Below are 16,429 nucleotides of genomic sequence, written 5' to 3'. Positions count from 1 at the left end.
ACTGTTTGTATACTAACAATGTTTTGCTTGATAAGTTTCATAAGCATATAATTTCTATTGAAATATACTTCTTCACTGATAAACGTCTGTGTTCCATCACAGTGTTTAGCGAGGACGTTTGGAGCCAACTGCCGTAAGACCTGCAACTGTCTCTCTAGACAATGTAACAGGATTTTAGGACAGTGTACAGGTAAACGAAACGAATGTTCTCGTGGATTGACAGGAAGTAATTGCCAGGAAGGTAAATTGAAATGTTGCAATTGTAGAATAAGGACATTATATTTGCATATTTGCATCAAATTATCTTAAATAGTATCAATACTTTCAGATACTCTTATTCTACAATAAAATGTTGTCTTTCCTGCATATATATCCATATGAAGCAATTGTGCCTAGCAGTTAATTGCTATATATTGTATCAATTTGACCCATGTTATTACCTGCCTGGTACTCAACTCTCTTGAATTTGTTACAATTGCTTGCATTATAAATATTTAGCACATGAGTGCCTTATGAAGTGTTTTGATATCTTTACTTCAGCTCTTCTAACCTCTGCTCCAGAAGAAGCAACAAAAGGGAGTTTATCAATCACCATCAGCTGGTCAGCCTGGGATGGGGACACCAATGCAAGGGACCCATCAGTCATTGGTTACATTCCATACCATAAGAATACTTCAGCCACAGAGTGGATACCTGGTAGCTCGGATCTTGTACAGACCCTCAATTTTACCTTCAGTGACCTCACTCCAGATACAAACTACTCATTTAGTGTGTCTGTAGTTATAGAAGGGAATGAAGAAGGTCCAAAGAGTCCAGAACTTGTTGTTAAAACCACTTGTGCAGGTATTTAAGATGGTTGTGAGAATACAAAATAGTGTATGTACCTGCTGTTACAGTGCTTTTACTTTCAAGCTGGTGTTTTTATGTTGACAATTCGTTTGGTTTGTTTCCGTCTGTTCCTCACATAGATAATCAATATATATAAGCCAAAAAACATATTTCTTATTATGACGCAAAGAAATATGGTCATTTTCATATGACCGTTATAGCATAGTAGGTTCTGTTGCAGCTGGAAGTAACTAATTACATACGTTGGGATACTTGTTTGTTGCATATGACGACAGCAATTTGTCACCGCTCAGCACATGTAGGAAACCGATAGTAATCGGTCTTGAGGAAATACAATCAAATTGTATTACAATGTAATGGTCTTCTTAATGATTCCTGTAATAACAGACCTATGTAAGCTCAGTCCAAGTATTTGTTAATATTTACAGATTTGGGGTCCAGAATCTTAACAGAAGCTAAGTTGGGTGTTAAATGGACAATGAAAGTTATTTTAGTTGCATTATATCTCCAATTTATCTTTGTGCTGCTTGTAAAGGGTTGCTTGCCTGCTAATTTTCCATTTCCTGTTTTTTTTTAAATAGTAATAATTTTAAAAGTAGTCCAACTAATTTAACATTGGATTCATTGGAAGGGGAACAAGACCGTCTTACCATATCATGGCAGGTTTTTCTACTTAAAATTGTTTGTTCTCACTTATGCATGAGCAAAATGATATATATTTATGCTTAAAATTCAGAAACACTTGGTACCTCAGAATGTAACATGAGTCAAGTTAGTATCAGTCCATGTGTTTCCTTTTGATATGACAGGTATAGTGTTGGTTACTTTAGAAATTTACATGAACTAATAGGAGGAACAATGCTGTTGAGTAATTACCTCTTGAAAAGAGTAAATTAAAGTAGTCACTTGTTTCAATCGAGCAGATAAATTAACAGTAGTTTAGCCAATAACACATGTCAGATAATTAAAGCACAATAGTCTAAAGAGATTAGCACTGTAAGTGTTAACAATGGTCTATGGATAGGTGTGAATTCATTCTATATTTACATGTAGTTATCACGTAGTAATATAATAGCTATAACAGTAGTAACCACATAGCTTGTGTTTACAGAGTGTGAAACCATTACCTTATGAGAGGGTACATGAACAAGGAATCAACCAAGGGAAGGACAATCAGGCAGCACTTAACCCAGGACTTTCCTCATGAATCGGTCCTTGGGCTTTACATGGAAATGTTTCTTTAACCAGATTATTCATATTCTTCGGTTTGCTTATACATATAAAAAATATACATAGTAAAAGTATACATATACAGGATTCCAAAAATTCTACATGGATAATTTGTACTTTTTTCGTTCAAAATAGTTAGAAAATCAAATGTGGAGTCTGTAAAGGATGTTTCATGTAATCTATATGAGTGAAAGGTATGATTTTTTGTCTTTATAACATTGATTTTTGCATTGCTTTCATACATCAGTTGCTAACAAAATTTTGAAGAAATATTTGCACGATATGACTTTCACTGAAGGGAAAAGATAGAAACAGGAACCAATTTTTTTTTCAAACTAGAATTTCAAATACATTTTGAATCCTCTGATTTAATTTTATTTTAGATGCCATCAAGTCAGGATATTAGATGCAGTTCTGGTGTAACTCAGTTGACCTTATACTACTCAAATAACATGGAACGAGGAAGTGAAATGTCAGAGGTGATCATAGATGTCAGTAATACCTCCTACACCTTTAACGTCTCATTGAGAGAAGAATACACCTTTCAGTTGTCAATGACAACTGCTGGAGTAGAAAGCAATAAATCACAACCAATATATCACTCCATAACAGGTGACTACAAACGTCCATGATTTATACTAGCTATGCACTGTTAACTATCACTTCTTTATTTTCAGTCATTGATATGTAGTCTTAGATACAACAAAGAAACTGTAGGAAATAATGCTGTTTTCTATGCTTTGTCACATATTTATACTTGGGCTCACGATTCATGATATAGCCCAAAACGGCAGTTGGTTATAAATGACTAATAAGCAGATAATTTGTTCAAAATTATGTCAATAGTGAAAAATGAAAGCAGCATGAAAGGGAAACCAGGCAAGATATGACCACGATGCGCTGCAAATAATTAAACCATGTATGCTACATATTCCGCTCTGTCAGATGTGTGTCCAGACCGAACTTGTGATCAAAGTACGTAAACAATTGGTCAAACTATGACACTTGACCATTTCTGTTAGACGCTTGTTAATTTAGTGATCTTTACATGATTTATGAGTGGATGGAGAGGTAGTCATTGTCATCAGTGTAATTTAGCAAATGTAACTAAACTGGAAAGTGTAACTTGTTTCAGTCAAACTGCTTCTATTTATGCAAATAATTTCATTTTTACATACTGTTTGTATATTTACATTATTTTGGTTGACAAGATTAATAAATATTTCAGTTATATGTTTGTATGATCAGTTTTTGAAGAAAATTATCCATGTAGTATTTTTAGCATCCTGTTTATGTATACTTTTATATGCTTGTTGATTTAGTGATCTTTACATGACTTATCATACTTTCAGTATTAGAGTGCACCCCTCCTCTAACGTACAACTTTGAATTTAATATTAGGATAATAACTTCACGAAATGTGGACAACATATCTTCTTAAAACTACAATTTGGATGACTGATTAAGCAGATAAGAAATGCTATTTCAAAAGTATTAAGTACGGGAATGAAGTATGTTGTGAACTTTCTGCAAAATCAAACAACAATTAATTGATTTGAATAGAGAGACATAATTATGTAATGTCTGAATGAGGGAGATGTTGATATTTCGCACATTTTGTAGTCTACATTTCTTTGAAACCAAACAACAAACACCACTCGAGTAGTTAAGTTTATGTTTGTACACAATATTTTACCATTTCAACAAGCTAACATAAGTGAGTGTAGGAACAGACTATGTAAATCTCACTTTCAGTCATTATCACTAGTTACGTTTCGTGTATGAAAAATCCTCAAGATAAGTCCTGTTATGATAAGGTTTAGCTGTAATATGTCATTACAATTCACACTATCTGTACTAGGATAGATTAAGTATTGTCAACTCTGCTTGACATAACAAACTTCAAATATCAATTCAATTTTTTTTTTCAATTCATAAGACTTTATTTCAATCTCTCGCACTAAAGTATGCAATTATGACAATAGACGTGGGTAAATGTACAAGAGAACAAGAGATTGAGGAGTGCCAACAAGAAGCTCTACAGAGCTTGTTTACGTTGACACCTCTTTACAAATATAACATAGAAAGAAAGCTTAAGTATACAGAGAAAATAGAACAAAGATGGCAAAGAAAGGAAAATACAAAATCAATGATAGTTTGATATAAGATACTCTTTAAGACGTTTTTTGAAGGTGTTCAGAGTTTTACACCCAGTAATAGTAGTAGGGAGGGAATTCCAAAGTTTTACGCCGACATAACGAATACCAAGTTGTGCAGACCTAAGTCTAAAGTAAGGAACAGTCAATTGATTTGGTGCACGGTTGGGATAAGGATCGTTACGTAACTGAAAATAGTTGCGAAAAGTCGACGGAGAATTATCATGTAACCAATTGAAAATAAAAATACCAACATAGTAACGATTTATATCATAGATACTAAGAGCGTTAAGAGTAGTAAACAGAGGTGCTGTATGCTGAAGGTAATCCGCTTTACAAGTATAACGAATGGCTCTCTTTTGAAGTAAGTAAAGGGGTTGAATTCCAGAGGCATGGGTACTGCCCCAAATAACATTACAATATGTAAGATAGGGAAGTATGAGTGTATTATACAAAGTGACCAATGTGCTTCTGGGAATGATTTGGCGAAGTCTATTAAGAACTCCAGCGCCTTTAGACACTTTCATACAAATATTCTGAATATGATTATTCCAAGAAAGATGATTATCTATATAAACCCCAAGAAATTTAGTAGTCTTAGACAGCATAACATCAACACCGCAAAGTCTGATACTATTAATGTTAGGATTTAAGTGCTTTGAAGGTGTATTAAACACAATAGAGGTAGTTTTCTTAACATTTAGTGACAATTTATTTGCACAAAACCAATCATGAATATATGTAAACTCATTCTGTATAGTATCCAATAGAAAATTAATGTCATTACTGGAAAAGAACAGGTTGGTATCATCAGCATAAGTGATTATATGAAATTTTTTGCTGGCTCTATAGAGGTCATTAACATAAATTATAAACAACAATGGACCAAGTATGGACCCTTGAGGAACACCACACTTAATTGGCTTAGAAACAGAATTTATATTTTTAATAACAACAAACTGGTGACGATCAGCAAGATAGCTTTTGAACCACTGAAGTACTGTTCCCCGGATTCCATAATGACCAAGTTTTTCAAGTAAAATGTTATGGTCAAGGGTATCAAACGCCTTCGACAGATCCAGAAATATACCAGAAGCATACTGATTATTTTCGAAAGCTTCCATAACTTTACAAGTAAAATGTAAAATAGCATGTGTAGTTGAGCGGCCAGGAAGGAAACCAAATTGATAGTTATACAGTAAATTATGCTTAGCAATAAAGTTATATAACCGTGAGAACATTATTTTTTCGATTACCTTGGAGAAACATGGGAGAACTGAAATGGGTCTATAATTATTCACGGATTCCATTTCACCGGCCTTAAAGACAGGAACAACTCGAGCTATTTTTAAAGATGTGGGGACAACACCAAGCTCAAAAGAGAGATTACAAAGATATGTGAGTGGAATACATGATGAATGGGCAACATGTTTTACAATAATAGCAGAAACACCATCAAAACCAGCAGCGGATGGCTTGAGTGATAGAAGTATTTTAAGGACCTCATCTCTTGTTGCAGGAATAATGAATAAAGAGTCAATGACTGGTGCTTGCAGGTACATTTTGTAGTGAGAATGAACATTAGGAATCTTATGTTGAGTGGCTGGACCAATAGTAGTAAAATAATCATTAAAAATGTTTCCAATATCCAATGGATTAGAAAAACTGACCCCCTGATAATTAATCTGTTCAGGAGTGCGATTAGCTTGTCGACCATGTAAAAGGGTATTTATTGACCGCCACATACTTTTCGCATCCTGGTTGTTATTATTAAACATATTGGTGTAGTAAGACTTTTTGGCCAGCCTGATAACAGACGTAAGACGATTACGAAAACGTTTGTAGTCGTTCAAGTTGTTTGCAGTACGGCTACGGAGATATTTTTTATATAGACGATTCTTTGTACGGCAAGAATTAAGGATGGCAGGAGTCATCCAGTCATTCTTGTCACTAATACCCTTCTTTGTACTAGGAACATACGGAAGACAGTTGTTTAAATGCTTACTAAATATTTTATTAAACTGATCAAATGCAACGTTTACATCATTGCCATAAAAGACATCTTGCCAAGTTTCGTTTTCAATAGCAGACCGAAATAACCGTATAGTTGCTGGATTAACGTGCCTCCTTAAAGTAATTGACGGAATACTAGTTTTAACATTGTCAATGTCAACAATAGTAAAAACAGGGAAATGATCCGAAATGTCGTCACAAATTATGCCCGAGGTAGATGAAAGTGATGGACTATTCGTAAAAATTACATCAAGAAGTGTAGCAGAGTGTGACGTTATCCTAGAAGGCAAATTGTGGAGTGGACGAAAAGAGTGAGAGTGTACAAGGTTGATAAACTGATTACCGATGTTTTCCGATGTAATTAAGAGATTACAGTTAAAATCGCCCATTAAGAAACAACTCCTGTCTTCTCGATTCAATGAAATAAATAAAGTAGAGAACATGTCAAGCACAGTTTCGCTAACACCGGAGGGGCAATAAATAACCCCTATGATGATTGGCGAATGAGAAGCCTGTAGTTCTATAAAAGTCGACTCAAATACGCCTTCTACAAATATACTCAAATCTGAACGAGATTTGTATTTAAGAGATGAATTGATATATAGTGCAACCCCTCCACCACGCCCTTGTCTAGAGGCATGTTCCATATTATACCCAGGGATGTTGTACAGAGTATGTAAAGTATTAGGATTACCAAGCCAGGTCTCGGTTATACCGATAACAGAAAAATTATGCCTAACGGATCTTAGTGATAATAATAAATTATTAAAGTTACTATTCAGAGACCTAGCATTCACATGATACAAGGTAAGTTTCTGATCCCATAAATCGTTGGTAATATCTTGAAAGAAATTATAATCATAATACTTGCAGTTAGTAGCTTGAAAACTTTGAACAGAATTGATATTATTCTTTCATTATTAAAATACTTTGTCAAAACTCACTTCATGTTTGTGCACAATCCCTTTCAGTGTTGCAAATTGCATATGGCATCAAACACATGTCTGTATTACAATATCTTGAAAGTTATGTTTCATAACATAGCCATATATTATTTCCTGGTGTGAGTTTATTTGTGAAGGGTTCATTTACAATCCCTCTTATACTTCTTCCTGGTTCGCTACTCCATGTTTGTTCAATCACAAAAGTAAGTCAAAGTCACAATATGTTGAGACGCTGTATAATTTTTCTGAAGGAAATACCACTTAAATCTAAACAAACATCAAGTAATTATCTTATTGTAAGACAACTTAAAATTACAATTCAAACATAGACTACTCAGATGCAACATGCTTCGTTTTGGTGTGAATTCTCAGGGCAATATTGTTAGAGATTATTATTTTTTTTTGTCATCTTAAAAGTTTAAAACACCAAGTTTCTGACAATGCTATATAGAATATGAAACATTTGCATCTAAATATTGAAATTATATCTAAATGCTAGAGTAATTTACTGCTTATGAGTACTAAAATAAAATCAACTGATTTCTCTAAGAATGGAACTTAACTTAAACTTACAGATTGTGTAAGACAGTGTTTCACGATATTGTTATACTTGTTCAGATTGTTAAATTGGTGTGAACTTAACACATACATGCCACAAATAATGCAGGCATGGAGGTAACATATCTGAATTCATAGAAATTTAAGAACCCTCCTTCATAATTTAATTCAAAATAACACTGCATGAACTTTTTCTAAACTAGGGTATTCAAAGTGCTGGCTGAATTTGCATCCCTTTAACATTGTTTTACGGCACTTCAAAATATTCAACCAAATAATGTGTACTGTAAATAAAGGTTTTATGTCAAAGTTTTATTTACAATGATATCACATTAAACGTCCCATGGCAAGGCCAGTGGAACAACTGCAGGGATACACGCAGCATCCAATACCAATACTGCCATCAAACTGCTGCCCTAATGAAGCTTTCCCGAGCACACCTGCTGCCAACGATGAATTCCAAATTCCCAACACTAAGGTCCCCAGGCAAATATGGGTTTTTATAAGTGAAATTATCTCATGCCATTTGTTGAAATGGAAAATTAAATCAGGCGCCTTACCAAGAGAGACACATAGAGATCATTTGACTCTCGCAGCATGAGTTCTCAGCTACGAGCGAGGTGTTTGCTCTAAATTAGCCAACAAGAATTTGCTAATCCATTGTAAAGAAAATATGTCGTAATCTATTAGCGCAGATATTAGGATCCCCTGGACACTTTGAGCAATTCTATAGCATTCTCAAACTACCCAAGCCTTTTCTACCCCATACAACTGTCTCAAGATGCTGGCACATTCATATTACATAGCCAACTTAACTATTCTAGCTCTTACTAGTTCCCTGGATTAAAAGTTTTAATACACAGAAGCGTGTCACTCATGTAAAACATGACCCAGCTTACTATTACCAATAGTAAAATACACTTAAAATCTACTTTAATGTGTCATTAACAAAAACAAAAAGGACAGTCTATGATATAAATGCTGCCTTCCTGCTAAGAACTGAACAATAAAATATGTCTGGAATAAAAGAAAAGCTGTATTTTAACAAGATGGCTAGAAGGTTCATGTGTGGCGTTCCCTTCTTTTATGAATTAAAAAAACAAGTTAATTCATAGTATATTACACACAGTACACATTTTTTTGTTAAAGAGGTAGCTTCTGTCTTCAGGATCTTTTAAGCACTACAATTTGAGTGAGCAAATAAACTATTATTTGTCACATGTTAAATTGATTAACATTGAAATAATTTTTTTTTTAATAATATTAGTAGAGGCATGAGCCTACCTTAATAACAAGTTAATTCTAAAAGATTTTTTTTTAATTATCCACACCATCGTGCCAGAGAAAATTAATGAAGGTACAGTATTGAAACAAAGACATCTGAGACCAATGTAAAACAAATTTACTTGCAATCCAAACAACGTATTCTCATTAACTGGAAAGTTACATTGTTAATTTACATGGAAATGATTAATTTTGCAAATTGTTGCAAATCATTTTTTAATTACAGATATGACACTTGAATTCGACATTTCATCAGATTTATTTGAATCAAAAGCATCGATATCAATGGTTTACGTGGTGCTTGTAGCCGGGGCAATACTCATCCTTTTGTTTGCATTCTTGATTGACTCTCTGGTTGGTAGAAGGTAGTACTTTCAATCATTTGAACACGATAACTAAGAAAACTAAGCTTTTTATCAAATAAAATGTTTACATAATCACTTCATTCATTTGAGGCATTACAATGTCAGATTGTTATTTATTGTAATGCATGTATAGCCCGATGTCCTATATATTTATATATATATATATATATATATATATACATATATATATTTGTATGTATATATATATTTGTATATATATATATATGTATATATATATAAATACACACACACACACACATATATATATATATATATATATAAATATATATATATATATGTGTGTGTCTTGGTGTGTTTGTATGTACATTCTTTCACTGGCATAACTCGCATGGAATGGAATTGATTTAAAATTGCAAATGTAATGTACATTATTTAAAGCAGTAGTTATATATAGTATCCGTGAAAGATATAAAATAATTTATGTTTTCCAGCAAAGCCATTGTAGAGGTGCTTTATGTAGATTGAGTTGTATATTTAAACTAATTAAAAATTGGTACAGTGTATACTTTGTAACGGATGTTAAAGTTTGCAAAACAAGTACCTAACTTCCGTACTCAATAGTAATAAAGTACGTGCAATATCTGTCATTTTGTTGATAGATGTTCCAACACGGCACCATTTCCTCAAGCTCTTAATACAACAGAAGATAATGGGGGGGTTGTTCAACTCTTATTTTCTGTCACGATTTAGTTGAAGCGAACATCGATTTTTAGCCAAATTACGTCATTTTCAGATTAACCTTTGACCTTTGAGCCCCACCCACTAAAAAAAATCACAGTGACCCCCCCTTTTTATTTGTTTTATACACAAACGTATGGTCTTAGATACATTTCAATACCTAAATGAATGTTGTAGGATGTAAGATGGCTGAGTAATAATTTTTTTAAAATTCAAAGATGAGTTGGGGTCAAATACGACCCCAATTCCCGGAAATGGGTTGGATGCTGTCTATTTAAGAGAACTTTCATCATTAAGATTATCTTGCTTAGATTTATATTCAGGTGCAAAATAGTCCAGAGTTTTTTAATATATATCATAGATGAGCTAAACTGACAAAACAATGCCTCACCGAATCATATACTGACCTGATTTACAAGCTGAGAATGAATGACATTTGAAATTAACCAAAAGCCCCCAACATTTATTCATCTACTGGAAACCACAACGTCTGTGTTCAAGTAACTATTGACCATGTAACAGTTTATGACGTAGTACTTAAAATTACATTTCACCTTTATGTCAGGGCTAAATTTGTAGCATTTCCTTTCCAGAATTCATTCAGTATCAAATACATGGAGCGAGGCCAGCCAATTAGACATTACAAAACAGTGAACCAGGAAATAAATATATACCAGTTCACTCTGTTATGAACTGATATTATAGTTAAATGGAATACTTTCACTTGATGGTTCAGTTACTGTGCACAGCTACCATTACTAGGCTTAAGAAACTGTATGGAAACTAGAACACTCAAAATGTATGCTGAGTTTTGAATTTAGAGTAATCAAGACAAAGCATCTTTGAATGATGTCCTTACTATAGTAACGAGTAACCAATAAACTAGTTGCTAATGATGTTCATATAAGCCAAAAATATGAAATATCTTTTCAGAGCATTTGACAATTTAGTGACAGTATGTTCAAGGATTCTGACGTTTGTTTCATATTGTGTGTCCTTCTTCCTCAGATGACCCAGAATAAACTCTTTCTACGGAGGAAACAAAGGATGATATCTCCCACGAGTACCAAGATCTTTCATTTAAATTAGATGTTTCAGCAAAAGTTATTGCAAAAGAGCTGTCCGAAGAGGGACCTTCACATACGTACCAAGAAATAACTTCAAAATCTGATGAACCAGATGACCTAATTCCTACAGAGCTGTCAAGAGATAAACTTTACCACGAGTACCAAGATGTGCAATCCTCAAATGTTCAAAAATGTAGTTTCAACAAATGAAAAAAAAAGGCTTTTGAAAATACAAGTTAGATACAGGTAGCTTGCCTTAAAACTTCAAGAGATCCCTCTTTGTACAATTATGAACATAATTGTGTATCCTACTAGGGATCAACACACGGTTTCGTTATTATCAGAAGTCATAGACTACAGCTTGTAAAGTTCTGCAGAACTAGACATGACTCAGAGCCGTATATTACGGTTCTGCTAGGACTAGTATGACAGCGCCAACTGTTGAGTCTGGTCATTGCTGGAGAGCCCCACGCAGTTATGATATATATACATTACCTCGACTACAGGATTAATTAATTATGTTGAATAGTATGAGAAGCAGCTTGATGTAAACAGCTTGAAGGTTGTTTCAAGACCACAAAACAGTAGTTTATGGTAAACTTTGTTATGCATTTACTCTCAACGAATAACACTTTGCACAAATTCTATAATTTGTTGTATGTAAAAGGTCAAAGGAGATTTGTCAACTTCGTTATGTAGTGGCCATAAATTAATTTTACCCCTACATTAATTACATCACTAATTTAGTTTCTTATATCCATAAAGAGCACTGAATTATTTTGATATGTTGTAGACCATTGACAACACAGTTATCAGTCCGGCTTTTTAATGTACAGTATTTAATATTTTTTATCATAGTCTTAAAGCATCTAATGAACAATTAAAATGACTGTAAACATGAATATCTTGAAACCCTTTCATTAGAACTGTCTTAGGGAAAAAGAAATCTTCTCCTTCTCCTTCTCCTTCTCCTCCTCTTTCTCCTTTTCCTTTTCCCGCTCCTTCTCTATCATAAGGCTTTCGGTAACTTGTACGACTTAGGCTTGTATTGTATTTATAGGTTTATAAACCATTCATTAATTTTTATTGCGGACTTACTATCGCAAAATAAGTTGCTCGATTTATGATCAGCCATGTTTGCAATTAACTTAATCACAATATAAAGACAAGTCAGTCACATAGTACCAAAATTCGGTTCTGATGTAATGTATTTATTTAACTACTCAGAATTTGAACACATGTTCGAAGACAAAAATGATGAATAACACACATTTGGTTACATATACGAAAGTAATGTGTAGAAGCAAACTTAAAATAGCTTCCAAACACCAGAAACGGAAATTTTGTTAAACTTACCGACACTTGCAGTAAGAGGCAGTGTTATCATTACCACTTTTCTACAAGACACGACGTCACGTTGTTTGCTGTGTAATGTCAGTATTTTGGCACTTTGGGCGTTCCTTGACGATGATTTGGAAAAAGTTTTGTGAAGTGAGGGCGTTTTTTGCAACATCTAAATCGCAGAGAGCATTGATGGCCACCCCTTTTTCTGAATTGTTACGGTCCCTGTGTGTCGTATTCCGTCTGAAATAAAAAAAAAAAAACTATGACCACATTACCTCGAAGAACCAGACGATCACATTTCTTCTGTTAGCCACACATATGCAGTTAGGAATCGAACGAAGAATTCCTCGGACCGCACGTGAATTATGTATGGAAGAAATTGTACACACAGATCTTTTTCCCAACAGCACGCTACGTCATCAAAATATTTTCGGCTTCACTCGCTCAGTGTGTGAGTAGTTAGCCTGACGTCATTTCACCCTCTCCATCAAGGGCGGCGGAAACACTTTTAATCGGGGGGGGGGGGGCACCGACATCAAAGGGCACTTTGCAGAAATTCGATTGGACTGATGCAGCCTTATATTTAGTACCCTTGATAACTCTTATTGTATCAACTTATTTGCGTATACACATCACTCCATCAACGTCCCGCCCCCCCCCCCCTCAAGGAAAATATGCATACTAGCACTGCAATATCCAATGTGCAAATTGGGAAACAAGGAAATGGTTTTCTTTTGAAACAAAATGAGGTGAAATCATGCTAGTTGCTAATTTAGGAATCTTCCGAATTAGAGCTTATTTCTTGTTAATATGTTAACCATTTTTTCTTCCATTCGAATTAGCTTTGAGTTTGACCCACAGAAATTCATTAAAAGTCAGGGGCGTAGCCAGGATTTGCAAAGTTGTATGCACGACTATCTGAGTGGAGCGCCACCATCGGTTGGCGCGGAGCGTACAAGAAAATTGTTGGTTTTGCAAACCCCTCAGATGGCCGGAAACGGCCCTTCCCGGTTCTGGTTCCGTGGCCTCTTGCTAACTTGAGACACCTCAATTTTTTATGTAGAAAAAGGGCACATTTTTAACCTGAGGAAAAGTGGGGGGCACGTGCCCCCTGTGCCCCCCGGTTCCGCCGCCCTTGCTCTCCATTGCTATAGTCTGAACAAACATGAATTATACATCAATCTTACATTTGTTACACACTGTTTTTTAGTTCTAACTAGGAAAACAAGCGTGTCAGAACTTTCATAATGTTTGGAATTAGGTGAATGGAGGAATATGTACACAGTTATTAACATACGTGCAGTGTTTCATGACAATACACACGTTAGTAGAGCATGTGAGAACACCAATCTCTCAGCACCTGAAAACGAAGGTTAAACTATATTTAGTCAATCCTAAATAAAACTGATAATCATACGACTCGTGTCATCAAGTGATGTTCTTAGTTCGGACGAAGGATGGAAAAATACATATCCTCGTACATTTATTTCCTGTGTCAAGTGGAGATACATAATTTTAAATATATATAGAATCTTTATACCTTTTCTTCTCACAACACTTCTCACAACACTGGGTTCCAGTATAGCTTACTATAGATCTGTCATATCCTGACTATCCTCCATACAAATATGCCCAGAGTAAGAATTCAACCTTGTTGTCGCATATCTGTCGAGTACATGGCATTTTAGAACATAACCATGTATGTGTTTCTAAATGGCGCCCTTTGAATTTGTATTGCGTCTGCATGTAAATATACCGATCGCGTGTAACTCCGTTGCGACTGCATGTACTGTTTGTATCATAATTGACTTATCACACAACTAAACAACGAACAAATGTACGTGCGGAAATGGCGTTCCATGAGATCTGAAACGCTCGTTCACACATTACGGAGGTAACATTTTCTTTGTTGATTAGTATTAGTAGTAAGTTGAGTCTCGTCGCTCCGACATGCTCAGTGATTAACCTTGAAATTGTTAGGCAAGGTAGTCACGGACCTTCCTACTGGTTTAGCAGTATGCCTCAATGCTCTCCTGGAGTCTTGTTGATTAGTGCATGCAGTATATTTACACATTAACGTACGCGTTGTACACTTACTAACAATTTCGGTAGCAGTAGACATACTTGGAGAGTGCGCTAGGAACTGCATATATGTGGACTTCTACAAGTCTTGGAACACTTTCACTCATTGAATTTACTCCTTTTGTTTACTGATTAAAGGACTACGGAGTAATAAAGAGAAGGTAAGCTGTCAAAGGCATTATTAAGAAGCCACTCAAGTGATGTTTCAACCAATACTCAATAGTTTACTGTACCTTACGTTTTAATGTGACAATTATTTAAATTTAAAGGCTAGTAGAACGGTGGTCAGCACAAGTTCTAGCGAAAGGTAATGACCATTGCAATTAGTCTACAGTGTAAAGATTCATGTCATTACTATAGCAAGGCATTGTCTTTGAAATTATGGAATTGAATAACAGGTTAAAAATTAATAGTAAAATTCTGTATATTCTTGGCCTTATTTTTGGTTTTGGAGGGCCTTAAGTTTACAAGATTTAAAGTTTCCTAAGAAATAGACTGGGAGCCCAGAGGGTTTGCTTAGCTGGGAAGGTACCAATTGCCTTGTACATCATAATGTTGACAGTGCATTCCTGTATATGAAACTATTCGACTGGCAAACCGGCTGTGGTGGGTGTGGCTGGGAGAGCAATTTTAACGTCACCTAAAAGCTAACCTAGATCAGCTTTCATGGTAACCACATCAAAGAAAGTACAATTTGTCAGGTACATGGCCCCAATAGCAACAATTGGCCATCGCCAATGGTGGTTTAATTGGTACCCCTGCCAGTCATCAATAATTGACCCCTCACGGCTGACCTAGGTCAGCTCATGAGGAAACCACTTGAAACCTAATGGAAAATGATAGTTAGGACTTCAGATACAAGGGATGGCATTGCCAGTAATTTATATTGGTGGGGTACCCCTGCAAGTAGACCCCCAAAATGCCCATCCCATCATTGGCCTAAGTCAGCTCATGAGGTAACCAGTTGAAACCTACTCGAAAATGATAGGTATCACTTCATATGTAAGGGATGGGCATTTCCAGAAATTTCTATTAGCGCCCGGGGTACCCCAGCCAGTAGACCCCAAAATGCCCATCCCCCTCCTTAACCTAGGTGAGCTCATGATGTAACCAGTTGAAACCTACTGCAAAATGATATGTATCACTTCATGTGTAAGGGATGGGCATTTCAAGTAATTTATATTAGTGGGGTACCCCTGCCAGTAGCTACCCCCAAAATGCCCCTCCCCTCATTGACCTACAGGTAGGTGAGCAAATGAGGTAACCAGTTGTAAAATACTGGAAAATGATTAGCAGGACTGTATATGTAAGGGATGGGCATTTCCATAAATTTATATTGGTGGGCCACAACTGCCAGAGTCCACCCCCACCCCCACCCCACTCCCCCATTTATTCCATGTCTCCCTTGGTGAGTACCCATATAACAACTTTTCTCATCCATATCTTATATTATATAATGATATAAATAAGGCAGACTCAGCAGGAGTCCGGAAGGGTCACAAACTGACCAGGGTATGTAGGTTGCAAGCATATGACAGGTGATATTATACAGTGAGTAATAACGGTCGATTAGAAAATAACTAATATATCGCATTGGTAATAATGGATGGTCGATTAGATAATGACTAACATATCATATGAACGCATGGTCAAACAACAATATGCCATTGGTACATTTTTGACTTTGAATTTCTACACAAGTTACATAAATATAGCAGGACTTCCTACATTTCTTCATACTGCAATGCATGTATAATTATGTTGTTTCTTGTTATTTAATGCAATGCATATAGCCTGTACTGTATGATCTATGGTATTTATGTGTTCAGCTGGGATCT

General features: G+C 35.3%; 1 protein-coding gene across 7 annotated transcripts in view; it reads left to right on the top strand.

The window, feature by feature from the left end:
* The first annotated feature begins 14,300 nt into the window (after nt 1-14,300).
* The window catches only part of LOC139984666 (uncharacterized), a 53,272-nt gene continuing 51,143 nt past the window's right edge, over nt 14,301-16,429 (top strand). For 2 of the 7 annotated variants that reach the window (XM_071998688.1, XM_071998665.1), the window contains exon 1: nt 14,303-14,403. In XM_071998688.1, coding sequence (XP_071854789.1) covers nt 14,345-14,403 — 59 coding nt within the window. In that variant the 5' untranslated portion in view covers nt 14,303-14,344. The other 5 variants (XM_071998680.1, XM_071998696.1, XM_071998703.1 and 2 more) reach the window with 4 other exon arrangements.

The sequence above is a fragment of the Apostichopus japonicus genome, chromosome 2 (genome assembly GCF_037975245.1).
Source record: "Apostichopus japonicus isolate 1M-3 chromosome 2, ASM3797524v1, whole genome shotgun sequence".
NCBI classification, from domain to species: Eukaryota; Metazoa; Echinodermata; class Holothuroidea; order Aspidochirotida; family Stichopodidae; genus Apostichopus; species Apostichopus japonicus.
The sequence above is the reverse complement of the archived record's forward strand: the minus strand, read 5'-3'. Positions and strand labels throughout refer to the sequence as shown.